This window comes from Zophobas morio, unplaced genomic scaffold (genome assembly GCF_036711695.1).
Source record: "Zophobas morio isolate AGI-343-1 ecotype UQ-CSIRO unplaced genomic scaffold, CSIRO_AGI_Zmor_V1 ptg000010l, whole genome shotgun sequence".
In the NCBI taxonomy this organism is placed as follows: domain Eukaryota; kingdom Metazoa; phylum Arthropoda; class Insecta; order Coleoptera; family Tenebrionidae; genus Zophobas; species Zophobas morio.
Window position 1 is genome coordinate 7,928,729 of NW_026972115.1, and position 27,602 is coordinate 7,956,330.

The 27,602-nt window shown below is 36.5% G+C and overlaps 5 protein-coding genes and 1 non-coding gene across 8 annotated transcripts; 3 read left to right on the forward strand and 3 right to left on the reverse strand.

The window, feature by feature from the left end:
* The first annotated feature begins 81 nt into the window (after positions 1-81).
* Positions 82-2,333, forward strand: LOC135126393 (fumarylacetoacetase). The gene is made up of 8 exons (XM_064052426.1): positions 82-227; positions 825-935; positions 995-1,116; positions 1,170-1,310; positions 1,360-1,613; positions 1,664-1,870; positions 1,919-2,067; positions 2,113-2,333. The coding sequence occupies exons 1-8, from the start codon at positions 144-146 to the stop codon at positions 2,305-2,307; spliced, it is 1,263 nt and encodes a 420-aa protein (XP_063908496.1). The 5' UTR covers positions 82-143; the 3' UTR covers positions 2,308-2,333.
* Positions 2,334-2,609: 276 nt separating this feature from the next.
* On the forward strand, positions 2,610-3,611 carry LOC135126032 (fas apoptotic inhibitory molecule 1). The gene is made up of 3 exons (XM_064051823.1): positions 2,610-2,894; positions 2,942-3,170; positions 3,379-3,611. The coding sequence occupies exons 1-3, from the start codon at positions 2,739-2,741 to the stop codon at positions 3,579-3,581; spliced, it is 588 nt and encodes a 195-aa protein (XP_063907893.1). The 5' UTR covers positions 2,610-2,738; the 3' UTR covers positions 3,582-3,611.
* A 31-nt stretch (positions 3,612-3,642) lies between these two features.
* On the reverse strand, positions 3,643-3,714 carry Trnae-cuc (transfer RNA glutamic acid (anticodon CUC)). Its single transcript has one exon. It is a non-coding gene; the product is annotated as a tRNA-Glu (tRNA).
* Positions 3,715-4,316: 602 nt separating this feature from the next.
* LOC135126400 (large ribosomal subunit protein uL14) lies at positions 4,317-5,110 on the reverse strand. Its single transcript, XM_064052440.1, has 3 exons — positions 5,049-5,110; positions 4,758-4,841; positions 4,317-4,704 (listed from the first exon to the last, which is right to left on the reverse strand). The coding sequence occupies exons 1-3, from the start codon at positions 5,059-5,061 to the stop codon at positions 4,379-4,381; spliced, it is 423 nt and encodes a 140-aa protein (XP_063908510.1). The 5' UTR covers positions 5,062-5,110; the 3' UTR covers positions 4,317-4,378.
* A 9-nt stretch (positions 5,111-5,119) lies between these two features.
* On the forward strand, positions 5,120-6,967 carry LOC135126397 (metaxin-2-like). 3 transcript variants are annotated; one of them, XM_064052433.1, is made up of 6 exons: positions 5,120-5,205; positions 5,250-5,518; positions 5,566-5,617; positions 6,038-6,375; positions 6,423-6,664; positions 6,715-6,967. In XM_064052433.1, exons 1-6 carry the CDS (start codon positions 5,175-5,177, stop codon positions 6,875-6,877), a joined length of 1,095 nt encoding a protein of 364 aa, XP_063908503.1. In that variant the 5' UTR covers positions 5,120-5,174; the 3' UTR covers positions 6,878-6,967. The 3 variants fall into 3 exon arrangements, with proteins under 3 accessions (XP_063908503.1, XP_063908504.1, XP_063908505.1); XM_064052434.1 differs by having other exon boundaries at positions 5,131-5,205; positions 5,262-5,518; XM_064052435.1 differs by lacking the exons at positions 5,120-5,205; positions 5,250-5,518; positions 5,566-5,617 and adding an exon at positions 5,731-5,984.
* Positions 6,895-26,074, reverse strand: Pio (piopio). Its single transcript, XM_064052429.1, has 8 exons — positions 25,734-26,074; positions 25,245-25,319; positions 22,214-22,262; positions 19,313-19,524; positions 15,433-15,575; positions 13,298-13,691; positions 9,962-10,135; positions 6,895-7,644 (listed from the first exon to the last, which is right to left on the reverse strand). The coding sequence occupies exons 1-8, from the start codon at positions 25,737-25,739 to the stop codon at positions 7,444-7,446; spliced, it is 1,254 nt and encodes a 417-aa protein (XP_063908499.1). The 5' UTR covers positions 25,740-26,074; the 3' UTR covers positions 6,895-7,443.
* Positions 26,075-27,602: the final 1,528 nt, after the last annotated feature.

A 27,602-nucleotide genomic window follows, 5' to 3' on the forward strand; every position in this document is an offset into this window, starting at 1 on the left:
AAATCTGACTTGTCACGATTGTTATTGCCACTTTGCATTTTAAATAACCTGTTTGTTCTAAATTATATAAAGCGATAAGCAAAGGCAAATAAGACCTTGACTAACGCACCGGCCAGCCATTCACGTTCACCAACGCTACAAACATGAAGTGCTTCATAAGATACGAAAAATACTGCGATTTTCCTATAGAAAATTTGCCGTACGGTGTCTTCTCTACCAAAGACGACGTAAGTTCGATAATATTTTCACTAACTCATTTTACCCAAATGCACAAAATTGCTGTCTCGTGGATCGCATGATTTTGATTCGTTTGACGATGTTAGTGCCATCTGCCGTAACTTAGCATTGTTAAAGATATCGGTAAAAAGGGTGTTTGCAGAAACTCATATTGATCGTGGGAACACCCATCAAGAAACCGAAACCGAAATATTTTGGTTCTACATATAAGTGCAATATACAAATCAAAAATAAATTATTCCTTCCTACTTAGAATTAGCCAATTTTCATTTTTACAAGCCTGTTTTAAAAAATTCTTAGTTTTATGCTGTTTCTGTAACTAAAACTGAACGTTGTACTTATTTTGTTTTTTAATTTAATATTTGAATCGACTAAGTATACCGACACACTTACCTTCATCTACGTCGACGCTCCTCAAAATAAGCTAAGGCACAAAAGAAAAAAAATAAAATGACAACTTAAATTAAGACAAATAAGAGTATTTTTGGCAGCTATTTCGACTTGACTAAAATCTTGGGATTTAAAAATCGTGTTTTTTTTTTGTTTAATTCAAATCAGATATGTATTATTTATTTTAATTTTTATAGCTTACCCATAGAGTAGGAGTTGCAATCGGAGACCAAATCCTAGATTTGAAACAAATAGCTCACTTATTCACGGGTCCCGAACTCAAAAACCACCAGGATGTATTCAAAGAGGTAACATACAAGTGTATACAATTTGTATTTACAAAACAAATCTTATTACTCTACTTCAGCCAACTTTGAACAAATTTATGAGCTTATCGAAACCAGCATGGAAAGAAGCTAGAGAAACAATACAAAATCTTCTCTCGATTGACAATCCACGACTGCAAAACGACTCGGAGCTCCGATCAAGGTAAATCCTAAATTAACCCTCCACTAAAACAGAAACATAAAAAAAAACTGTAGAGCTTTAGTATCTCAATATGATGCCACCATGCACCTCCCCGCTCAAATTGGAGACTACACAGACTTTTTCTCGTCTATACACCACGCCATCAACACCGGAACGATGTTCAGAGGAAAAGAAAATGCACTGACGGCTAATTGGTATAATGGTACTATACTCTTACCAAAGTCGCGTCAACTGTGATTATAGGAAATACCTTCCTGTTGCTTATCATGGTCGTGCTAGCTCCGTGGTTATCACTGGCACTCCCATCAGGCGACCCAACGGGCAAACGCTAGCGGTTGAAGGTGCACCCCCGATTTTTGGTAAATGCAAACTGATGGATTTTGAGCTAGAAATGGCGTTCTTTGTCGGAGGACCCTCCAACGAGCTAGGAAACCCCATTCCGATCGAGAAAACCGACGATCATATTTTTGGATTGGTTCTCATGAACGACTGGAGTGGTAAATAATTGGGTCGACTTTTTTACGAAGACGCAATAACTGTTTTTCAGCAAGAGATATCCAGAAGTGGGAATACATCCCATTGGGTCCTTTTACCGCCAAAAATTTGGGGACTACTATATCCCCGTGGGTTGTGACGACGTTAGCGCTTGAACCATTCAAGGTAGACAACTACCGACAGGAACCAGAACCTTTTTCGTATTTGAAACATGACGATAAATTTAATTTTGATATTAATTTACAAGTGGACATCACGCGTAAGTTCTGATTATGAAGTGTGGTCAATTTTGATGGTGAATTTGTAGCGAAAGGAATGAATGTGTCAACAACCGTGTGTCGATCAAACTACAAAAATCTATACTGGACAGCTAAACAACAGCTAGCCCATCACACTATCACTGGGTGCAATGTAAAAGCGGGGGATCTGGTGGCGAGTGGAACTATAAGTGGAGAGGTAATACGAGAAGCTGTCAAAACGAGAATTTACTTTTTTTTGCAGGCCTCCGATTCGTTTGGTTCTCTTCTTGAGTTGTCGTGGAAAGGAACTAAACCTATAACCATGTTGGACGGTAGTCAGAGAAAATTTTTGCAAGACGGAGACACAGTTACCATTAAAGGAATGTGCGAAGGAGATGGATATAATATAGGGTTTGGGGAGTGTGTCGGAATCCTTCTTCCAGCTTATGATATGTGAATTTTTTAATAAACACTTTATTTTTTTGTTTTTGTATTTTTTTTTGTATACTCCCAATTGCTCGCTGTCTTTCAACACATCAAAAACTATCTGCTTATATATATATTTTAGAAAGAAATTTGTAGAGTAATAAGTGAATTAAAAAGGTGAATAAACAGCAACCCGCCGTTCTTAAATAACATTGATGGCAAACGTCCAAAACGTTCGAAGCTCCGAACGCACAATTTATCGATCACGAATAAAATAAAGCGACTTTGTCAAAACTTGCAGCCGTCGACCCTCTTTCATAAGGGTGAGAATTCCGGATCGTCGCAGAATACAAACATTGTCGAGCATAGCGGAAAAATGTTCCAATAGTGGTATTAAATTATTCATACATGATGCATCGGTAATGTCAAGGTCTTTCCCATAAGTTTCCCATCAGTGAAATTATGGCACTGAGTGGAAATCTCGTTAGTAAGGGTAGTTCGCAAGATCGTTCGGATTTGGTGGCTTTCTGGAGCGTTCCTCTTCTCGATGGAGTGCATACCGTGGAATTTGAGCACGGGGGGACCACTGGAAAAAGAGTAATTAGAGTGGACGGCAAGGTAAATAAAATTGTAAAAAAGAGTGATCGTAATAAAAAAAAATGCAGGAAATCTTGAGACGCGACTGGATGTTTAAACTAGTTGGTGAAGAAAAGTTTACGTTGGGCAAACAAGGTGCAAAATGCGAGTTGCGTGTCGATCCACTACCCCACTTCGCTTTTGCTTACAGTCTTTTAGTCGACGGAAAACCTCTAGAAAAATTCACGGAAAAACAATCGCAAACTACAAGGTCGTGGGCAGTTTTAGCACAAGGGAAGCGATACAGAGTAGTTTTCGGTAAGATTTTAAACACAGTGTATATACTGCAGAAAAAAGTATATGTTATCTAACGTAAATTTAATTAATTCATTAAATATAGGACTAAGAAAAAATTAATTTAAAAAATCCACTTCATTTTAAAATTAAACTTTGCACTAAAAATACAGGCTTAAGATTGCGATGTTATGCCCTAAATAAAATTACATTGATGTTTTACTTTTTCCAGAAAAACAAACTTTAAACGTATGGGTAAATGGCCACTACGTCGAAACTGAGAATATTTTTATAGATGAAGGAAGTGAAATGAGTTTCGAGTTTGAAAATTTAAAGGCTGCAATCAGAGCCACGTCTGTCGATCGAAAACAGGGAGTTGTTCATCAGCTTTTCGTCGACGGAAACTTGATAGATGAAGATGAAGCTTACTGTTGATAAAAGTGATGTCGATTTTGTTAAGGTTTAATTAAGCTGAAATAAATTTGAAAAAAAAAAATTCCGGTACCGGGAATCGAACCCGAGCCTCCTGGGTGAGAGCCAGGTATCCTAGCCACTAGACCATACCGGATCTGTGTACATGCTGCATCTTACTTGTAATACATAGTTCATGATCAAAATGGATTCAAAACACTTCATTATTTAAAATCGTAGTAGTAAATGATCTACAAAAACGTTATTCACTTAATCACGCTTTAATAATTAAATTGAATTTAATAAATTTATTAAATTACCGTAAAATAAATTAACGAGCAAAAACATTTTCACAAAAGGTTCCATTGTGTAGACTGTAGACTATGTGTCAAAAGTTAAGAAATATTTTTCACATCTATAAATTGCCTACTCTGTTTTCGAAAATTATAAAAAATAGAGATTTTCCTTTCATTAATATTACCATTTTTAGAAACAAATTTATGAACATGTATTTTAAATTCTTTTTTTTCTTGGCATTTGTTGAATTCTCTGCAGGATCCATTTGGTCGCTTAATTTTTAAATTTGTTAAGAATGGCCTTAACAACGTAAAGTCACCTTAGTTTTAAATATCAAGTAAATTTATACATATATACCTCCCTTAAAAAGAAATTTATAGTTATTTCTCATCGCTTTCAACTCTTCCACGGTCACTGCACTTTCAAATTTGTCCATAACCCCGGTTTTCACAAAAACCCCAATTTGGCAAAGAACACATTTATTCTTCTTTTACATTTTATTAAATAAAGGAAACTTATACAAATCAAGCAATGCTGCTTGCATTTGAAGCAATCCTCGGCCACAAATCTGCACATTCTTTAGCAACAGGTCCTGTGATAGCTGATCCCTTCATTTCTCCTTTATTGTTTACAATGACCCCGGCATTGTCTTCAAAATATATGAAGACTCCGTCCTTCCTCCTGAACGGTTTCCGTTGCCTGATCACCACTGCAGGCATTACCTTCTTACGAAGCTCTGGCTTCCCCTTTTTCACGGTAGCGACGATCATGTCACCAGAACCGGCCGCCGGGAGTCGGTTCAATCGTCCACCAATTCCTTGCACTGCGATTACATACAAGTTTTTTGCTCCTGAAGAAAAATTACGATAAGAGGGGAAAATTCAGAAAATTAAACACACTTACCGGTGTTATCTGCACAGTTGATAACTGCACCAACGGGCAAACCCAGGGAAATCCTGAATTTGGCTCCCGCGGAACCACCACGTCCTGAAAATTAATGGAAACATGTTACCACAAACATAACCTACAAATGGGATTTTCGAAAATGTGAAGTGTTTTTTCGCCATCGGAAAAAATATAAACGTAAACGGATGGTTATTTGCACATAGAACGTGAATAATTTGTTTTAGCTTTTAAAAATTTAACGATTATGTGTGATTTTTACGATTTTTTGAGAAATTTACACTCACTCACCTCTCTTAGACATTTTGGATATGGAAAAGAATGAAAGTTGGCAACCCGCAACGCACTTGCTTTAGGATGACACATTAAGTTTAAATTTTCGCGGGTTGTCGACATTTTTCAGGAGAAGTCACAAAAATGTCTGGTGATTGTGGTGATGATATCGAAAGTATGTGGTGTGAAAATAGCGCAGAGTTTGTCTAAGTCAAGCAGACATAATTTTAGATCTCGAAGAACAAGTGTGTAGAAGCGAATCCGGCGAGAACTCCGATGAAGTACTCGTCGAGCTTAATGACCCGGAGGAAATGCTTGAAGACACGATACTGAATGAAAATGGAAGCGATTTTGACGCTTTGTCTGTTTCTTTGTCGGCATCCGATATTTTGGACGAAGTTGCGAGCCAAAGTACTCACAGTGATTCCATTGTGCATATAGAATCAGACGAGGAAATTGAGGAAGAAGCGGAAACTAAAGATAGAAAGGTTGAACCAGTATTAACATTCATATTGAATGACAAATTTATTTTAAGGATGCCGTCTTCGATAACTTGTCTGAAGTTTTGCAAAATCTTCAAATAACAAGTGAGTAATTTCAAAGTAGAAACTTTAGCAATGGTGACTTTATTTTCGTTTGGTTGGCATGACCAAACAAGTTTTGCTTAATTTTGTTTTATTTTTAAATAATTAACACTCGATTAAATATTGGAACTCTTTCAAATAATTTTTCTGCTTACTCAAAACGTGTCAGAGTTCACTGTTCACGACTCACACAAACTCATATTTTCGTGACAAATTTTTTGAAGTTGCTGTTTGGCGGGTGGCGGCACTGAGCAGTTGACTTTATTATAAGCAAATATTTTTATATATTATACAAAAGCATTTGAAAACGAAATTTTTTATTTAAAACACGAAATGGTTTTAGTTGATCGTATACAAATCGAACTCGGTGGTATGTAGATTCTTTTTGTCGTTACATAATTTCACCTAACCTCAAAATTTTAGCCCAAGAGCCCTGGCCTAAGGATGTGAAACTGTTTCAACCCTACGAAGTCGAACAAATTTTGTTACCAGATAACGCAAACTGTTTAGCAGTGCAAGCTTTCCTGAAAATGTGCAACCTGGATTTCCAAGTGGAGCCCAGAGCGAACGCTGAAGCCATGTCTCCGTCCGGAAAAGTACCATTTATTAAGGCTGGGGCTTTCGTCATTTCCGAATTAGAGCCAATCGTCCAGTTTATTAACAACAAGGGGATTACTCTTACTGATAAGTTAGATCCTGAGATGAAGTCTGATATGCGGGCTTACATGAGCCTTGTGCACAATGTAATGGAGGTGGCTGAGGTAAGTACCTGTAGTTGTCAATCGATAAAAATTAATTTCTCTGTAAGTTATACATTTGTTGGTGTGATAAAGAGACTTATAATGAAGTGACTAGTGTTAGATATGGCTCGATTTATCCATGGCCATTAAATCATATCCAAAATAGGGTGAAAAGAGCGTCTGTTATTAAAAAACTTAAAGTATTGGGGTGGTATCAAAAGTCAATGTCTGAAGTGTTTGAAGAGGTTGAGAATTGTTGTCAAGCGCTAACCGACCGTCTCGAAGGAAAAGACTTTTTCTTTGGAGACAAGTAAGCTTTTGTAATTTTTGTGTGATAGTTGCAGAACATTCTGTTTATAGACCAACAGAACTTGACGCTTTAGTGTTTGGACATCTGTTTACGATTTTGACAACGCCGTTACCCAACAGCCATATCGCTAATACTGTCAGGAATTATCCAGTTCTGATCAACCTGGTACAGAGAATCGAGAAAGACTACTTCAAACGAGAAACTAAACACTAGTTATGCAATAAAAGACGTTTTATTGTTTTGTATTTATTTAACTGTTAAATTACAGATAGTTAAAAGTTTATTAAAGCACCTTTCTATTAATATTTCGTTTTTTTTTACGTTTTTAGAGCTAGGAGATCGAGAACCAGGGCAGCATTATGTTATATGTACAAAGATTTAACATGATAATGTTGCTGTGATTCAGGACCAGAAGTTATTAAGTCTTCAGATTAGAAGCACGAGCGGTACTTGTAATCTGACGCAACGTTTATATAAATAGTCCCTCCACCAACCCCTGTTAAAAATTATCACGACTATAGCAGAGCCAAGGAAGGTTTCAGTTCCTCAGGCTCATTACATCTTACAATTAGCGGAACTCGAGGTATTCCTATAAAGTCTATAAAAGAGTGTTGAAGGCAAGTAAAAAAAAAGTAAATGGCAGTTAAAGATTCCATCTTGAACACCATTGTAAATAAAGAAGATTTCGTTATAACTATATGAGCACTGAGCCTTGAATGGCACCTATTCTATAACCTTTTACGGACCAAAATGGCAGTTTAGATCTGTTCGTTTCTTTTTTAGCTACTATGACTATAGGCAGTGTTGGTGTAGGGACCGCTGTAGATGGAGCTGCCGGGGTTCGATGGAATTTTCTTCGATCTTCTTCTCGCCAAAAGACAGACAATGGCCGCAATGACGCACAGCATCAAAATGAGACCCGCTATGCAAATACCAATGGCAAAACTTCGTTGAGATATGCAGATGGCGTCGTCCGGAGTCTGCAAAGTCATAATGAAAAGGTGAAACACTATCATTAACCACAATAATGAAATGGTTACGTCGGAAATGGGATAATGCCGTGCTTTCGCGTTACGTGTGTTTGAATAATAATTAAAAAGCACTCTCGTTCAGTCGCCTTTCAATACAACAAAGTAACCAACAGTGAAAGTGCAAACACTTCAAATTCACTTTGGTGGAGATACGCATGACATTCACTCGCTTATTTCGTTGTTTATTAATGATTTAAATTTGCATTCGCATTGGAGATTTCATTGCCAATTTCCTTCAGGAACTCAGTCCAGGAAACCGTTAGTAAGCGCGCCGAGTTAATTGAAGGCGATGACTCAGGAGGATCTCGTGTCGGCAGATTTTTTTCACATCCTGCAAAAAACACCCGAAGTGGTGATTATGTGACGTGCATAAGAAGTACGCCGATTTCGTAATGTGCGCGTAGAATGTAGAAAGGTTTTTCTATCGGTTTGATTTTTTCGTAAAGAAAAACTTTCTACAATTATAGGCAACTAGTGGAAAACGTGCGAGTTTATTATGCGTCATATATAAAAAAGTTGTTGAGTCGGTAATTAATTAAAGAGGTATACGGTTGTATTACGAGTTGAACAGTTTATTATTAATGTCATAAGGTATTGAGGCAACAATTTTACTTGTTAGATTGCCTTATCTGATCTGAAGCGACAGTCGAGGAAAATTACGTCTACCGGTATTTTTCTCGCCTGGCGTGGCGTGGAAAGTTATCTGACGATTGCGAAGATTATTCGAGAATTTAAGTAACGAATTTTCTGATTGACTTCTGTACGGTTTTCCAGTCACTGAACCACTTCGTCTCCGCATGTACCTACCTTGCTTTAACGTGTGAGTGGGTATATTAATGCACAAGAAAAAGTAAAGTTTGAGTAACGGATATTTGCTCATAGTGCGTCGCGCCTAACTAAATAAATATGCTTTGGAAATTCCAAGATGAGTGGACCTGGGAACAAATTACACTATACTGAAAAATATAAGTATTTCTGGGGTTTCTTTATTCCGTGAAATATTAGTTTACTTTTTAATGATACTTCTGACTCGGGATAAAGTTAAAAATTATCATCACAATAAATTCAGAGACGTGGGCAGAGAATATTTAAGATTCATTTCTAAAGTGAATAATCATAACCATTACATTTAACATATTGAGCAACTGCAATAAAGTGACCAACTTTCCATAACTAGTTACATTTGATGTTTTGACGCCTCTTTTATTTTATTGCAAATTTGTTTAAGAACCTGCCAGACTAGTTTGTTGAAATAGAAAAAAGTGTTTGATTCGTTTTTATACTGTAGCTGTACTTCGTGACCTAGCATTTAACAAAAGGTTAAGATCTTCATTGTTTCAGAATTTAACTTTTTAGGACTTTCAATATAATGTGACAGAGAACATTATTTTATAATCGTCTGGTTGAGACTGTCGGGGTTCCGATGTAAAAAAAAACACACTACATATTCCGGTCCACTACATCCATTATGGTGGTAGTTTTTATCAGTCACCTACCAGCAAATACGAAACTACTGAAATTCAAATAAAAAAAAGTTTCGTTAAGATTCGAAAGAATGCTTTTATTACTTTCCGAGCGAAAAGGTGAGAATGCACCCCTCTTTATTTAAAAGTGTAGAACCTTCTTAGGGGCCCCAAATGTCTTTCAAGACTGTTTTGTTAACAATGTGAAATCTTCTCGGGTGTCCCAAATCTCTTTTTTTACGAATGTGAAACCTTCTCGGGGGTCCCAACTGTGTTTTTTTTTAAGAAGGTGAAACGTTTTTTTCTATTACACTGGGACTAGTAGCTTATATGTATATTATTTTTACTCCATAAAGGTGATCACGAAAAAGTAAAATTACGCAAAATCAAATTTTATAGTTTTTCAGAGCAGTATTTGTTGGACTGTACTTCAGAAGCGAGGGAAGTTCTGTCGAAATAACTTTCGACGATTTTTTTTTTTAGCTCAACTTGTTATTTAATTGAGAACGAAATTGTCATTTTGATTCATACCGAATCGATTTAACCCGAGAGCGCCGAAGACAACAAAATCACGATTACGACCGGCGAAAAATCGTAGCGACGGATATCGGTCCGCCATTGTTCTTATCGCTCTTCCATTTCTCATTCCGCTTCCCAGCTGATTGTCTTTGGTCTTTATGTCCCAAAAAAGGGCAGACAGCAAACCGCTATACTTTTTTGCGACACGATCGCCGCCGAAATTGGCAAGAACCCCCGGAGCGGTGCTTAGTCACTACTATCACGAGCGAAGATACGAAACTTACCTTCTCGCTGAAGACGGAACCCTCCTCCAAGCTGGCTTTGGCGAGTTCGTTGGCCTCGTTGACATAAAGGCCGCTGTACACTTCGATGGTAGCTGGGGTTCCTTCGCTGGGGTCCGCCGGGCTGGCACCGCCGCTGGCCTGCCTACGCAACCTGTTGCCGCCGCAGTTTGGTGGCTGCAAAGAAAGACGATTATCGAACTGGTTTTGCAAAATTGGTAAGATGGAGGGCGTTGAGAGGGAAGCCTCTGGCGCCGTCGATTGGATTGTAAATGGATCTTGGGTGTTTTCTTTTGGCTCGTAAGCAAAATTGCTGCAAATTATTAAATAAAACTGAACCGAAAAGTTTTTAGTTGATCATTAGTAAGTTTTTATATAAAAACTACTGTGAAAGATTTGTATTTTCTGTTTTTTTTTTTAAATTATTTTCTTAATTTTTACTATAAAAATGATTAATAAAATTTTAGGATGTCGAAAGTCGGACCTCCAGCTTCAAATTTTATATAAAACGCCTTCAGACTTTCACAAATAGCCGCGAAATCGGGTGGAATACTACTAGACAGTGCTGAGAATTTGCCGATTTTGTCGCGCCCACCGTTCTTTTTGTTGTACCCAAAAGTCCTACGTTATAGTCACAGTTTATTTGTCGCCTGTTTAGAATGGTTTCACTTATGCAGTTTTAGAAAAATCGCAGGTATTATACTGTATATTAATATTCGGCTGCCGAAACATCTGTTAACTGCGGGCCATCGGACCTGCCGAAGAAGGCAAAGCCTTTATCGGTGCTCGCAGCACGCAAATTGTAGGCGTTTATACCATTTGTCATGTTCGACTTTTCAAAGGACACGATATGGCCATTGTGGATGCACTGGACCCTGACGCCCTCCCGCTTCTTAACCTTGGGTGCAGCGGCCATGCACCTACAACCCGATACTTCTTGGAAACATCAGCGAACCTCGCTAACCTCCGGCGAGGTAACGGATCAAGAATTTTCCATTTTTTCCTCATTTGGGTTGTTATTTTAATTGCAATTTTATGATGGTGTGATTCGACGGGAGAATTCCCAGACTCCGGTCATGCAATTATTCGATACCTCAAGGTTGCATGGTATTGTAGATGATGTTACCAATTAAAATAGAATCATGAGTCAAGCCGTTTTTTTTTGTGGATATGGACCTGCCCACAGGTCACGAACGGCGTCCACAAATCCAATTAGGTTTTTTCTTCGCGAATATTAGACGCGTTTGATGCGGTTTCGAGATGAACCGTTTCGTAATGAAACTAGTTTTTTTGATAGCTGGATGTTGCTAGGAGTGACTCGAGTCGGGTTATTACTGTTGTGAAAATTTTGCTAATTTTGCCACGACTGTATATGTTGCGATGGCGAAATGAATAGTTTAACGTTAGCGGCTTTTAGTATGGTAATATTTTTAATATTTCATATGACCTATGTTTAAATTAGCTCTTTGCAAATTTTTTACGTTTATAGGAGTAAAAAACTTTTCGTGTGTAACAGCTAATACCTTGTTCTTCAAAACCTAGCAGGTGTTTTGTTCTGTCAAATGTGTTTCGTAAAATCTTTTTTACATATTTTGCTTTCATAATTCTGGAGAAAATTAATATAATCGGACCGTGATCGTAACTCTAACTAGGTAATGCAAATGAAAATGTTTGCGTATCTGTTACCTAATATCTTCCTACACTACTTTGCTCTCCGAAAATGCGTGGATTGTCTTTTTTGTCGTCCTTCGAAACATGCAAGGTCTTTGCCCCCACGTATTCAAAATTAATTATCTCTTTGTGAAGATTCATCTACGTATTCATTCTAGCGGTACAAATGTTGGAAAATCATCCGACACCTACGGTGCCATGTTTGATGAGTGTATATTATCTATAAAAATGTGTTCCTAGAATAACAAAAAAGCCTCATTTAGCCCACGCATGGTTAACTGGAGAATTAACGATGTTGAGAAACTGTTTTTTGCCAAAAATAGAAATACAAGGAAATAAATATCTACCAAAAATTACATGACTTGTATCACTATTATGTGGTAGCTAAAGGCCAAGAGGATTTTTCGTTACCATTGTCTGTCTAAGAGTAAATGCATACATGCATTGATTTTAATAGACTTGCCATAAATGCTTCGACAATTACGAGTAATTTATTCAGGAGTTTCCAGTGGTGAATTCTGGCGTGATGTTATTGTGAACGTATACCTCTGCTGCTTGAAATGTCCATAAAACGTGACCATTATTGCTAACCAATGAATACTGAGTACGCACCCGGAAAATTCCAACAGCTATTTACATTTAAGAAGGTAGAAGAGCTGCTAATCATTAGATTCTAATTAGCTGTTAGTCGTAATTGGCGTGATTGTTATGTTTACACATATGAAGCAAAGATATTTTACAAAAAGAAACTGATAATCGGATTACATGTTTTAACTATTCATATTGAAAAATGAATTGTGAATGTGTGACATGCCTTGTTGAAATAAACTGGTTGAGGTTGGAGTTGCATGTTCGAACTTAGGTACTTAACCGTAATTTGTGGGTGCATATTCGTTTATCTTTTTTTTTTAATAAATTGAAAAGTAGTGACATTTATTGGTTGTTAATGTGTTATTAATAGGACAATTTAACAACACTCAAGTCGTATTAATAGACTTGTTAATGCGGTAGAGTTATATAAAACTATTCTTTGGTAGCTTTTGTTATTGTCAGATTTTCAAATTAATTAGTTATAAATTCTCTAGATTTCTTCCAATAAAATATTGTAATTTTCTTGCTTCTCTTCTATTTTGACCGCCATATCAAAAGCATTTTACAGTACCAAAAGATAATGAACTGTGATAAACCGCAACAAACGTGACATTGGTCAAAAAACTTCTTGATATCCACAAAACAAGTTTTTATAACTAACAGCAGTTAAAGTTATTTTTATTAATGGAACATTAAAACCAATATTAACATCAAAGTTAGTTTTGTTATTACTATTTTTTTAATATCTGTATAGCAGGCCGAGCACATGATTAAACATCGGTAAGGAACCCATAATTATAGTTAAAGTCGTATTTATAACGCCCAATATTTAGTTTTTTTTTCTTCTATTTTTTGTTACACCACCTTCACTTTTGTCATGTGTGTGATACTTTTTCCTGAAAAATGAAACACGGGTCATTTAGCCTAATCGTAATTTTTTTATAGTGACTGTAAAATCTTGATTGGCCGTTAACAAAGAAATTAAATAGATTAGTAGGAGACAACAGAGTGGTGGACAGTAACAAGAGAATATTTTATATTTTTGTTACCAGTAAAAAGATACATCAACGAACTTACCGAAATTTCGCATCCGCCATCGGCCTTCACGCACAGCTTCACATTACATTGGTAGTACACAGAGGCAGTGTACGGGAACTTGTGCGCCTGGAAGTGCACAGAGGCTTTCGTTTTATCGTCGGAATATTGAAATCTGCCCATAATCTCCGCATCCAAAGGGCAGCCTTCGTCGTTGATCAGTTTCTGTTCGCCCCAACCCAGTCCGTCCCTGACCAAACAGTCGGTAACGCGAATGCCGAACGTGTCTTGCTCGTCCAGAGTGATGACGAGTGTTAGAGGGTCGCCAATTTTAACATTTTCGGCCACTTCCTTTTCGGTTGGGTCTCCCGAAAATATCTTCATGCTGCAGCCGGGCATGGGTGCCAATGCCGTTATGGGATCGGCGGCCATTAAACTAGAAGAGTGCGAAGTGATTTTTTTTCTGTTGAACTGACAATTTTTTAAATCGTTTTTTGAGCAACGGTGACGATATACTTTTTCTCTGAATGAGAATGAAAGTGTAGTGAAAATTTGCGCGATGTAAGAGCTGAAATTGGTGTAATTTAGTCATCAAGTTGCAACAACTAGCAATTAACTCTTAATTTGAACATGAAGATATTTTAAGTAGTGACAGGGAGAAGTTTTTACAACTATTGAATGTGGAGCTTCTATATAGAAATCAACATTGTAATTGACACAGATGTATGCATACGTTATCAACGAGAAAATAAAGAATATTTGAACAAATAAATGTATCAACAAAAATATTTAAAAAACAAGCAAGATATTTATTAAACTTTGTTTATCTGATTACCAGGAGCATAACAGTTTTGAGTGGATGGCTCACTTTAAGAAGTTGCCATGTAGCAAATTATGTAACAGAAAAAGATGATGTTCGATATGGACCCGTTGCTATTGTATAACGGTGGCCGGAAACGAAATTCCATTAAATATTCATGATTTCAGATTGAACTCTTCTCAATAGGGAAAACGGAGATTTCCACGTTTTCTCCGTCCCCACTTTTATAAAAAATTAGAAGTACAGTAAGTACTAGTACTTACTGCGATATAAATTACCGCTTTGTCATGGTTCGATTTGATTGTTTGAAACTAGTATCCGTCTCTAAAGTCATGATCATTATTTGGTACCTTCCGATTTTCCGATCGCGCTAGTTACCTTGCTTGCAATCTTAAGTAGGCGTAAAGGTCACGCATCAACTTATTTTCCAAGTTCTGGCGATTTAAACATTGTCATTTTACGACCACAAACTGTGACATTACATCACCACAAGTTCTTGGACAACGTTAGGTGATCAAGAGTGGTAATTCTCGTGGTCGCGATCACCACGTGAATTGTTTTTCAACGTGTTCGAACTAATCGATGATCAACACTCGAGATTACGACTTCAATAAATTGTGATCATCCCAAGTCGATTGTCACACCCACTTTCTATTCAAGAAATTGATAGGTTGTTCGGATTTTGTAGTACCTTCTATTATACGCGGAGATTACAATTATACTGAAACGACAGGCTCTGATGGTAGATGGTATTACGCTGCAACTTCTTTCGTCTTTTCATGTGTAATTGCGGAGCCCGGCGTTTACGAAAGATTTCAATAATGGAAGCAAGGCTGTTGGTAAATGTTAAACCAATTTACGTACTTGGCGGTGTGACCTGTTTGCTGCCCACATTGAACGAAAATACAAGGATGTTTGTTGACTTTTGTTCCAAGGAAATGGGATACCTACTATGTCTGAACGTACCACTTTGGTGACAAAATACAAACTCTGAAGATGATAAGTATTTTTTCATCAAAGATGCTTTTTTAAAGAAAACCGGTTGTTCATTTCAATGCTATTAGTATTTACCATTGTTTTAAATTTTTTCACGCCAATGTAATGAGTACAGGTAGTTTTATTGTTGATCTTTTACAAATAAACCTTCATTTAAACGCGTAAAATGTGACACTAATTGCTTCGAAGCACGAAGATGGGATCTTTAAGTTTTAGACTATTTTGTACATGGGAGATTCCGCTGGCGGGCAGCTGCTTCAGAAGAAAATATGCCAGGTTGCAGCAGCAACATCAAATATTTCCGGTCAAACGTGAAACTGAAACTACTTAGATCCCATTGATGTGTCAAAAATGTACTTACTCGACCTTCAGAGAATCGTTCGTGATGGTGTTATTCCTGGTATTGTAACGGCACCTAATGTGGAAGCCTCTCCCTTGATTGGTGACGAGTTTGAGATGGGGTTGGACGACGATGGTATTAAAGTATTCAATGCCGCCATCATCCTGTAACAACAACGACCTTGATGAGTTATAATGCTTACAAGGAAAATAGCAGTACTATTTGTGTAAAATTACTAATTTTTGCGTGATGGTGATGTCATGCAACAAACAACTCAAGGTAACGTCGAAACCATCTCTGCTCATCGCAGGTACTGTTATTAATTATGATTGTTGTCATTATTTGTGTTGTGGTACCGGTTTGGAGGATTTCGACGTTTCTCACAATCGAGGTACTTGTATGGGTGGTGCTATGTTTAAGGAATACAGGTGAATGCACCATCGCAAATCCAAGAAAATTGTTGTTCGAATCGATATAGAGAAAGTGAGTTGTGTTTGTAAAGTTTGGCAGAACGGTACTCAAAACTGGAAAATTAAATGGTGCTGCCACCTACTTGCGTCCATAAGAGAAAAACCCACGGGTTAAAAATGTCGTCGATAAAGACCAGCTTCGTTCGTTTCGTAAAGAAGAATTATACTTTCAGATGGTGTGGTTGCGAAGGTCGTCTGATACGTGGGATTTACAAAGGTCAAAGAAGCCTACTGTTTTTACCAAAATCATTAAGACGTATTCAATAAACGTGACGATGGGTGATTATGCGCTACATATCTACAAAATTAGAAAGTTTTGCACTGTAATGGCTAGTTTTAACGGGCGTGACGTAATCTTAATTGTCCTTTAATGACCGCTATGATCAGTACTGACTTAGCACTTCTTAATTAACCACCAAATGCCAACGTAAAACGTGCAAAATTTCTGAAGAAAGATCTGCTTCTTGTTAACCCGGACTTGTGACGTATTGTGAGTCAGTTGCGGTCTCCCACACGGTGACCATTCTTGGCAAGAAGCGGTACCATGACCACACCTTGGCGACAAAATCGTATCGCATTTGCAAAGTAAATTAACTAAGTAAACACCGCAACGATAATAATTACAGGACTTTATGTCGTTCTTAACACTCAAATTGGAGGATATGTTGCAAGCCATTGTTCTCTTGCATCGCCGTATCCATAAACCAATTGTAGTACCTGTACCCATATTGACCACTTTCACTTTTTGTGTGGTTTTGTGTGATTTTATGATACAGTTTTTCTGATTTATACGCTTTAGCAACTTCCAATAACCTTTAGTCCGCGTTATGTAGGAGAATTTTTAAGCACCAAGTGGTTCCGAGACCGGTTTTGCAAGACCAGTCGAAAAAATTATTGGTGATGACAAAACCTTGCATCCTTTAGGAGTGTCCATGCAGAAGATTTTCTTTCATCAATTCTTTTTGTCTGCGTTGTCCTAGTTCATGATTTACATAACTTTCTCTTTGATTTTACTTTTTCTGCGTTATATAAGAAAGGACCATATGTTGTGGAAGAATAGCTGATTCTTTTGGTATTGTAACAGCTGCTATAAACAGCTTCAAGGTTCTGTCCTCTTTTATTTATCGACGTATAAGTAAGTACACACAAGTACGTTTGAATTCATCGCGGTATAGTTTGCGTGCTGAATCTATTGCTGAATGGAAATGCATAGCGGGTTGAGATCGTGCATCGATGTTTTTAGAATTTTGCGAAAAGCATGAAACGTGCAAAGCATTTAAGAATTTGTCCTTGTCGGACGTTGTGCATTGGTTAGGAAAGCGGATATTAGTTAACCTTTTTTTGGCTTCTGTAAGAATTTTTGACACTCACTTCGGTTAGATTCCTCCAAAATCTAACAACGTGTCTTTAATCTTCTTCTCTTCCTATCCTTGTATACAATTTTCACGTCAGAATTATGTATGAACCTCAATGACCCCTTCTCAACGGTTCACTTATAAAAAGTTCCATCTTGTTGGAAGTGCAGAACCAATGAATTGAGTTTTTCTGCAAATTGTTCAAGCACTTGACCGACTCTCTCGGCATGATCGAGTTAACCATCAAACTCGACACTTTCTTATTATAGTGTTTTATGAATTAGTGTTATCTGTTGCGTAATAAGGAACTTGGATTATAATTTCGTTGCAACGATTGTTGCTTTGGCGAACGTGTCGACTAATTTATGCAAATAAGTGTAGTAACCATTTTCGCTTGCTTAAACTTGTAAGTTCCTTACTGTTGCAATTTATTTGTGGACATATAACTGCGTTAGTGTATGGCTTTATTGCATGTTTATCGCTGCGGTTTTACGGTGGTCTTGCAGTTGGAGGTATCATGAACGCGATGGATAACGTTAACTTTTTTATAGTTATTGAGGAAGTAGGAGAATCGCAGTTTTTATGCTGGTAGACGTTATTGTTTGTTCCCGTACACTTGATTGTCCTATGGGTTGCGTGATCAGTGAGGTAATTTTTGTAAATAAATAAAAACATAAAATATTTGAAATGGTAGACGTGACAGTTATTTTGCTGTGAACTTTGAACCAGAATAAATTCTTGGCATGGAGTTGGCAATACGGAAGAAATTTTCGTTCCGCTGAATGTTGAATAAATGTTAAAATATTTATGTTTATTTAATCAAATGGAATTTTAGCTTAGACTCTTTTGTCTCTGACTTCTATTCTAAGGATCTTAAATCAATAGATTTAAGTCTCAAGTTGATACCCGAAATAACAAGGAACGTAATGGACAACACTAGGTATACATATGATTTACTACATCGAGATCAAAATTCAAAAATCCACAACACTAAAAAAAATTATCTTAAGATGTTCATTGATAAAGCCTCACAAATCGGACAATTACTTATTTAAAGTAATTGCCCGCTTAACTATTTTAAACAAATAGTATTTTTCCTTTAATTAACCGATTTCCATAAACACTTTTAAAACAGAAGCGCTTAAATCTATCCTATAAAAGCAAATCTGTTCTTAGCGCGCATGGCCTCGACGCAACAATTAAAATAATAAATTCATAATAAACATGAAATTCGCCTTTCACAATGCCAAGTCTATTTAACAATATAACTTTTTATAGGACTTGCAAAACACTCTACATCCCTCCCACAAACACCATTTCCCACAGAAGGCTCCTGAGTGTTTGTCAAACATTTAAGTGTAATTAACCAACGCCATTTTTAATTTTACCGGCCAACACATGTTCATTTACAATAATGACAATTGGAGAGGTTGTGTGATGTCGGTCTCGATATTTCAAAACCTGCTTCTTCCTCATTAAAGTCAAAGTTCGATCGACTAACGAGCCAATTACTGTGAATATACTAAAGTGGGTCCACAAAATCCAGTTATTTGTCTCGTTACCGGCGCTAATAAATCTACAAATCGACGCGCCTCCGTTACAACAAGATAAACGTCGCACTAAGCTCATTAACAAGCCTCGAACACTTTTCTTTTGTAATAAAAATCGCAACAATAAAGGCAAAGTGTCGAAACGCGACAATTCGCGTTCTCAGCAGTACCGTTTTGTGTACATTTATAGCTTCACGTGAGGGAATACCGTTAAGTTTTCATAAAACGTGTCGATTATCTCCCTTAACCTCTCCGAGCTGCATTTTCCGTTAGCTTACCAATTTCCATATTAATCCGACCTTCCAGCGTGACAATATTGGTTTGATATATATGTCAAGTTGAGCACGATTTACGACTATTACCATAATTTTGTTTCTCGACCAGGTGAAGTCGTGGATGGGTTAAGTGGAATTGCTGCTAATCTTTGGATAGAAGGGTGAGGTTGAGTGTACTCCGATGTCCTGAGGTTGGGGAATTAGCAGTGGACATGGGGGAGGGATTTGTTAACTGTGCTGCTAACGCTTACCAATTCCGTACTCATCGTGTTGCATCCTCTCAAAGGTAGGTTGTACTTGATGGGTGCCGGTCTCTGGACCCACTCTCCCATGCAAGAACTGTTCTTCGATAAACCTCTAGGATAAACCATTCCATTGAATCGTCCTGATCTTGTATTGATTCTAACAACGATGTCGTCGCTGTTGCACTCAACACGTACATCCGACGCTACTTCCGGTGCGCCTGCAAGAACAACGACACGTAAATAACTGGACACTCGCCTGAAGTATTGTTATTCCGATTGAACGTTTGATTAGTAGTTGGTAGCGTACGTACACCATTCAATTTCCTCTCATTGTTTTTGGGTAATACTGGGATTCATTGATGAGTGAAAAAGACGCAGAAGAATGTATCTGCTATGTGTTTTTAAAGAGAGGTTTCGTTTACTGGATGCCGTAGTACGGAAATCAGGTTTTGCGTCTAGCGCATGTATCCTAAATGCAAACTGTAGATTTAATTCATCAAGGAGTAATTACAGAAACTGCTACTGTTAGAAGAAAACCATAATTTCGTACTGAACGCAAGAGACACGTACCGCGATGGAACACAAGTATAGAAATCTTAAAAGTAAAGTAATAAATCTCTACGCAGAGATAAAACAACAGGAAAAAATCTTGTTCACTGATCAAATTGTCCAGATTCCTTTGGTACGTCGATAACCTGACGTCTTTTTTAATACAATTTTTTAACAAATTGATTAATTTTGTAGGTGACGTAATTAAAAGTTTTGTTGAGATGGACAGATAGATTTCGGTTGTTGGTTTATCAGGCTGACGATATCCTCAAACATGCTAAATTTCAGAACGATTGGCTTAATAGTTTCTATAAGAAACTCGTGGAATCCTACGGAGAAACGGTAAAGTTGTGTTGCAGTTCTGATCTTTTTTCCAAAAATTTGAACATGCACCATAGACGCAGATACGTGATATTAATTTATAATAATATTGATATTAATACGAATACAATTAGTTCTAAGACAAAACATCAGTGACTCGAAAACTCAAGATTTTGTTAAATTTGATTTTTGATTTTTACAGTTACATTTTCACGGCGAAAAACTGGCTGTGTTAAATCAGATAAATTTAAAAGATTTTTTTGTAGATTTCAGTGTCCGAAATGTTTTTGATTTATTATTTTTTAAGTATGGGCTATAATAACGTTAATTTTGAAAAAAACATCATCAGATAGTTAATAATGTGAATGACCAGACAAATTTTGGTTAGTTTGCCGCTTACTTGATATTCTTAAAATACTTATATCTAAAATTTCATAAGTAATAATCACTCCAGCAGTTTCGGAGATTATCTGTCTAATAAAATCGCCAACAGACTATAGACCGACGGAAAAATGGGAGATCTATTTTTTCACACTCGAGGGGTCATGAAACCTTGAGAAACATGAAAATCGTTCGTTGGACGATTCTATGACAATACCGAAGGAGATAAATATTGGTCCAAGGAATTACTTCACGATAAAACTTTCTATTTATGATTGTAACAATAACAATAATTACCAATCATCAGTGCTGTCAATTAAAAAATTGCGGCTGAATGTTGCGTAAACTTCTTTAAATCCAAAAACCACTTGTTGAAAGAATTCAAATGTTTTCTTAGTATTTCGACAACAAAGAGTGCTATTGCCAATTCTAGAATCGGTGGCTCGTTTTTTTATAATCAATTTATTTGACGAATTAATACTTACAGAATGCGAGTTTTATACGCAACTAACGATATAGGTATATATTTAATTTTTTAATGGCAGGAAGCAATCTTATTGTTCACTAAATCAAAATTATCTGCGAGAATGCTCACTGTATACCACATTTTTCCATCAGTTAATTTCCGATATTCCTTTGTAGCCTAGAACAGCGTTTACGGTTCACTTAGCAGAAAATACCGATTAGATTCCGAAAGGACAAAAACTTCGTGGAACAGCATCGCATTTCATGACATTTTTAACACCCACGCTATCAAGAACTGAACTACCGACCATGAAAATCTCGTGCTTCGTAAAAAAAAAAATCGCCATCCTCCGAACATCGTGTGATGGGAAAGAAAATTTCTCTCTGTGTATAAAAGTAGACATCTTGCTCGTAAATAAAAAGTGAAAACAACGCTCGAGATGTCCAATACCTACAGATCAAATAATTAATATCTCTTGACCCCGATTTTACTTTCGTTTTTCATGCATAAGCAAGACATTTCTAAAAGGTTTAGTATTGCAGTTACGAAATCCTACACAAGAGCAGAATTAGTCTAGTAGAACACTCCAACAATTGTTGCGATTCCAAGCTACAAAAATCGCCGAAAAATTTCCGGAATGTAATGGTTATGCTCTGGTGTATCGAGCAATGTTGAAATTACGTTCTTTTCAAATGGCAAGTTAAGTGGGTAGTTTTCCACCTCCGTCTCTAAGCCGCTCAAAAGGTGCAAACCAAAGATTAAAAATTGGAAAGTTGTAAAGTCAACAGCTCCGTAATTGTATGCACTGTGAATTTATGACCTCGAGCACGAAACATATCAACGACCAGATAAGTGCTTCTAGCACCATTCGACGTCATCTGATTAAAAATCTCGATTAGAATAAGTATAAAATTATGTTGAATTTCCTAGCGTGTTCAAAAGCCGCGACTTAAGGTCAACTCTACAATGCAATAATTGCCAGCAATGCGCCGAGAAGATGATGGTTCTTAGCACACCTCGAGGCCACGTTTGTCGGAATAATAATCACATTTTTTTTGCACCGTAACCTTAGACTTTGTCCAACAGAGGCTCATCATCTGATACGGACGCCGTACTCGTCTAGACTGACTTATAGGGCTTAATTTGCGGATGCCGCGTCACGATTGTGATTTTAAATTGGCGGTACTTACTTGTTGGTGCAGGTATGTTGGCAGCCTTGACAGTGAAATGTGAGCAGATCTGCAAAAGAACGCACAGTCAGTAGTAGCAACATGAGATAATTGGATGTTAAGTAATGTTAAACGGAGACGAGAGATGAAAATAAAAGTAACGAGATCGGAGCTAGATTTTGTTACTTTCTTTTTGTGGTTAGTTGATCTCTTGATTTGTTGCGTGATGAACGTTTTTGTGGAATGTATGTCGGTTAATAACCTTCAGAAAAACTACATGCCATAAATCTTTTTATAAATTATTGGGTACATCTGGAAGAAAGATGAATGTTTTAAACTTGTGGGAAAAAATTTACAATGCTTGCAGTGGTTCCTGAAGTTTTGTAGCCGGTCTTGCTAATTATTATTACACCGTTCGATTCTTGTGCGCCAAAAATGCATTTATCGGGATTAGATTTCGAGTTAAAAAAATGTGGTCAAACCAGAGCCATGTATCAGAATCTTTGACAACCAATTAATGCATTCGAAACTGGAAACCGAATAACGGTTTAACGGAATTTCAGAAAAAGTGCATCTGAAATCTTATCGATTTATATGTTAAATAATTTTCGGTGTTTAGAAATAGATGTGAAAAAATAAATTTCAAAAAAAAGAATTCTAACACATCAGTGTTGCTTGTTTTTGACCCTGTGAAAGTTAATACAATATTATTCTGGATGTTCTAAACCAGTGTTAAACAAACACGAAAACGACTACATTTTAGGAGAGCTTAAATTAAAGGAGTATGATATGGATTGGTTGCTCAGAAGTAATTACAGAGGATGTTTAAAAAAATTAATGGATACCTCAGAAAATGCTCATAAGTATGTTTCCCCAATAGTCTGGAAACGTAGTGCAAACATACCTAAATATCATTTTCTGATAGAAATAACCATGTGTCAAAACTTTACATACTGTCCAAATTCCTGCTATATATGTATGCGCATTAGGTATACAAAAAAAAATGAATATTGCATCCACAAAACTCATTAGCACATTTTTCGAGCACAAAATGCCTTGCCATAACAGTACCGGTATAAGTGTATCCACTTACATTTCCTCAAGAAAAATAACTGTTATATTTAAGCGTATTAGCTATTGTCAGAAGTTAAATTAATCTTTTTGGCAATTTGTTTGTAGGCGGTTGTATCTACTTAACCGCCGTTAAATTTCCTTTAAATATTTATCTTTGATCTAGATACGTAACTGTTTTCATAACAAGGTGACCTTTAGGTTTCAGACCTTTAATGTAGCAGCTCCCATTTCCAGCATAAGAGATTTATTAAATCGTAGCAACAATAATTACCAGAAACAGTTTTAACAACTCTGTGAATAACTAAGTAATTCTAAGAAGATGGGTTTGGGCATTAATCAGAATTATTTATTTATTTATTTATCTACAACTTGATGAACAAAACCGTTACGAAACTGTTAACCAATTCATTAGTCAACGGTGCTGAAAATTAACGAAATTTAAATTTGTGGATATCTTCAAGGTATAATTATGCCACAAGTTAATTTATATTTTTTTATTTGGTATTTTTTTAAATAAGTACAAGATTAGTGACTGTTATACGGTTATTTGTTTCACAATTTCACTTTTGCAAAATAGGATTTCGGAAACTGAACGTGGCCTTTAATGTCGCCAAAAATCGAAGGTCAATTCTCAAAAACGCTTTCATAATCGGTAAAAAATAACCCACTTGGTTGACATTTCTGCCACGTGTTATTAAGAATTCATTAAAACTAAAGCTGATAATTATTACTCTAATGACAATTGATCATAATTCAAACGTCGGCGCCGCTTCCTAGACATTATTTTATATTCAAAAATAGCCTTGGGGTACATCAGACTTAAGGATGACGTAACTCATGTTGTCTGCCTTGGCTATACTGGAGTTTCAGAATGACTCGCCTAGGTGTATTTATACCAGTGGCGGGGTAGATTCGTATTTCGGGTCGTCTATATTCATCCACATACAAAAATTTCAGTCTTATTGTGTTATTTAAACAATAAAATGTCTCGAAGAACGAACTGGGCAGCGCAACTTACAAAATGCGTACAGAGCATCAACTATGTTTCCATTTCAGCAAAATTCTTGAGAAACATAACATTTAAATCAGCTCCTTTAAATTTAAAAATGAGAATAATTCGAATAGACGCTGCGTTTTACAGTTTCAGAAATATATACATATACTTATTTTTTTCAAGACAGTTTTGAAATTACCGAAATAGATCATACGTGTTGGCAAAATGCGTCGACATTTTGTATCTTCGGTGTTATAGGGGTAATAAATTTTATAGTGTTATCGTGCACCGAGAGATTGAAGAAGATTCCCAAAAATGTTGCAGATAATTTTTTTTACTGAACGTGTGTTTCTCTGCAGTTTTCGAGGTCTCATCAGTAGTACAGAGAATAAAACATTTATTACCGTAGAATATTTGTTATTTTCATTTTTCATTTATTTCACAAATATCCTTTAATAACAGAAAACAAAAACCTGCGACATCGTTAATTGTTAATCAACGATGTCGATGCAAAAAACGTAAATGGATATAATTCTTTGAAAATGTTTTATAAAATAAAATCCCTAGAAAAATCTATACAGTCAAGGTGAGAGAGTATGTGATACAATATTGTATCCAACAAATTAAAATTAGCACTAGACATTGTTAGGCTGCTGTAATTTTGATTGATTTCAGAAGAAACTACAACGGATACAAATTTTCGAGGAATTTTTGGTAAAGTTAAAAAAAACCACTTCTCATGGGCCTCCTGGTGTTTGAACTACCCCAATAAGGAGGTTTGAGTGACGTGTTGTCAAATTCAAAACTTGCTTTAGATCTTCACATTTTGAAATGTTTTGAAACAACCACCACTCTTAACATAAAATTGAGTAGATACATGACCATGGCGTTGATACGCCACTGGCGTACCAAACGAGTTTTCCCCGATCAAAGGATAACGAAACATGCACCGCATTGATGCCAACACAAAAATTCATATCTTACCAGAAGGACGAAGATAAACAAAAGGTGGAGCGATGTCAGGGCAACACGTATCGGGCGGTTCGCTCTCATTGTGTTCTGAAAGAAATAGAAAGTGGTCAGCTTTAAGTCAAGTGGGTCATTCAATCCGAAGACCACAACCTTGAGAAAAATTCACTTTTTCATGGCAGGTGGTGGTTTTTGATTTTGGACCCTTCAGAGAAAGGCGAATAATTTTAGAGTTAAAAGTCGAAAAAAATAAAACCCGTTATGAAACTTTCAATTAGATCGCTCACTTTTTACATGGCGGCAAGGTCGAAAATAAAAGTTGCGACCTTGCCTGCTATTTTTAGATAATGAAACATTTATTCGTTAAGCGTAAATCAACCCCACGTGTTAAGTACCTCGACTTAACGAAGTGAGTCGAGTCACACTTGCGTCAATGTGTTCGTGTGGTAACCTCTCGTTGAAATCACCGTATTTACTCACGCCAGTTTCGGCGTCCACACTCACCTGCATTGTTGAATAAATATCCGAATGAAAAAGACTCGATAAATATCACAGAGGGATGAATAAAGATTAAATTAACAGAAGATAACCTAAACGATCAGTCATCAGTCTCAACACACGCGTTTGTTTTTCACCTGTTCATGTTTCGCTCCACTTTGAACATGAAAAATGAAACGCACTGGGGGTGGTCGGTTAATGTAAGACGGTTTCGTTGTGTATTTGTGTGTGTTTGAACATGTTGTGCATTTGTCGATTTGAACGCGCCCCCTAGAGGTTGCCGAGTCTCGCGGAACGGACTCGCTGTTACCGTCGGCTATGTTTTTAACTGACTGGCATTCTATATGACTGGCTCCGGAGCTGGCGGTTATCTCGGGCGGTAGAAAGGAAAAGCGGACGCGGATTGGTGGATGTAGGCGGAACCGTACGAGCAGGTTCGGGTTGAGTTAGATTTTTTCTGGGGGTGGTTTAAAAATAATGAAATAACGAATACTAACCTGTGGCTACTGTGAACGTTACATCTTATGATTATGACGAGCAGCTAGCTAGAATATTTCTTTAATTTTTTTAAAGTTTCTGTAGTAAGAAATTTTGAGGCCGATTTTGGAAACACTGATTCTATCGACATCTATTCGTAACCGATATAATTAATAAAAGAAATTCCCTGATCCAATGCTATTTAAGAATTTTATATGTGTTCTAAAATATACCTATTAATTTGTATATGTATGACTGATTCCGCCTTTCATCACATTTCATAATGACTGAATATCTAAGTATCTAATCTAATATCTAAAAGTTTTTGTTTCAAAATATCAATTGTCCCGAAAAGATGAAATCAATGGTTGGAAGTAATTCATTTACAAGTAATTCATTACAGTTCTAACACTACATCAGTACCTAGTAAAATTTTACAACCGCTACTTTGAGGGATTGTCGGACAATGCAGGGGAATAATGACGCCAATAATAAAAGGAGCGTGCCGTGCCGTGGAAAGGATGTTAGCGTTGGCGCGGATGTTTTGAAGACAAAACATCATGCCTTAGCTGACGAAAATTTTGAATGTGTTATTATTGAATTTAAATTATGAGTATAGTCCTCTTGCGTGAAGTATTTATTTGTTTTATTTTATTTATTGATGTGAATATGTAACAAATGCGTTAGTAAAATAAATCACTCACTGCCTTTTTCATTCTAACACGTTTTTCTTGGCCCTTTGGATTCATATAACAAATAGGTATCTAAAATTGTGTCTTCATCAAATTTAAAACGTAATTGTTCCAATCACTGGATAAAATACCTACCTTTCTTCTATACGCATGACAGATATTTTTTGTCTACAACTGGTTTGACTACTGTTAGTAATTATAAAAATTGGTCTAAATTTATTTAGTAGGCAATGATAATATAATAATATGCGATCAAATACCGCTTCTTCCAAAAATTTTGCGAATTTTTTATGAGAATCCATTGAAGTCAAAAATAAAGATGTGTATGTTTAATACTAATAACAAGTACTGTGTACTCAAATTTTTGGGAAAAAGGAGTGGGCGATTGATTTAATCAATAAAATAAATTGTTGCTTTCATTAATTGTTTACTGAGTTACTCTGTATAAATAATTCTAAGAAGTGTGAATATTGATAAACCACAAGTTTGCTTGGAGTCATAATCTTCTGCATATTTTATAAAATTTAAATAACATTGGCTAGTGTAAATTTTTGAAATGACCTGATCGGACAAATTTTGGTTGCCTACCATCACACGATATTCCTATCGCCCCTACATATAAAATTTGAAAGCACTCGCTCCAGTAGTTTTGAATATTATCGGTCTAATAAAAATCAACACAGACGACAGACGGAGATATTTTCAT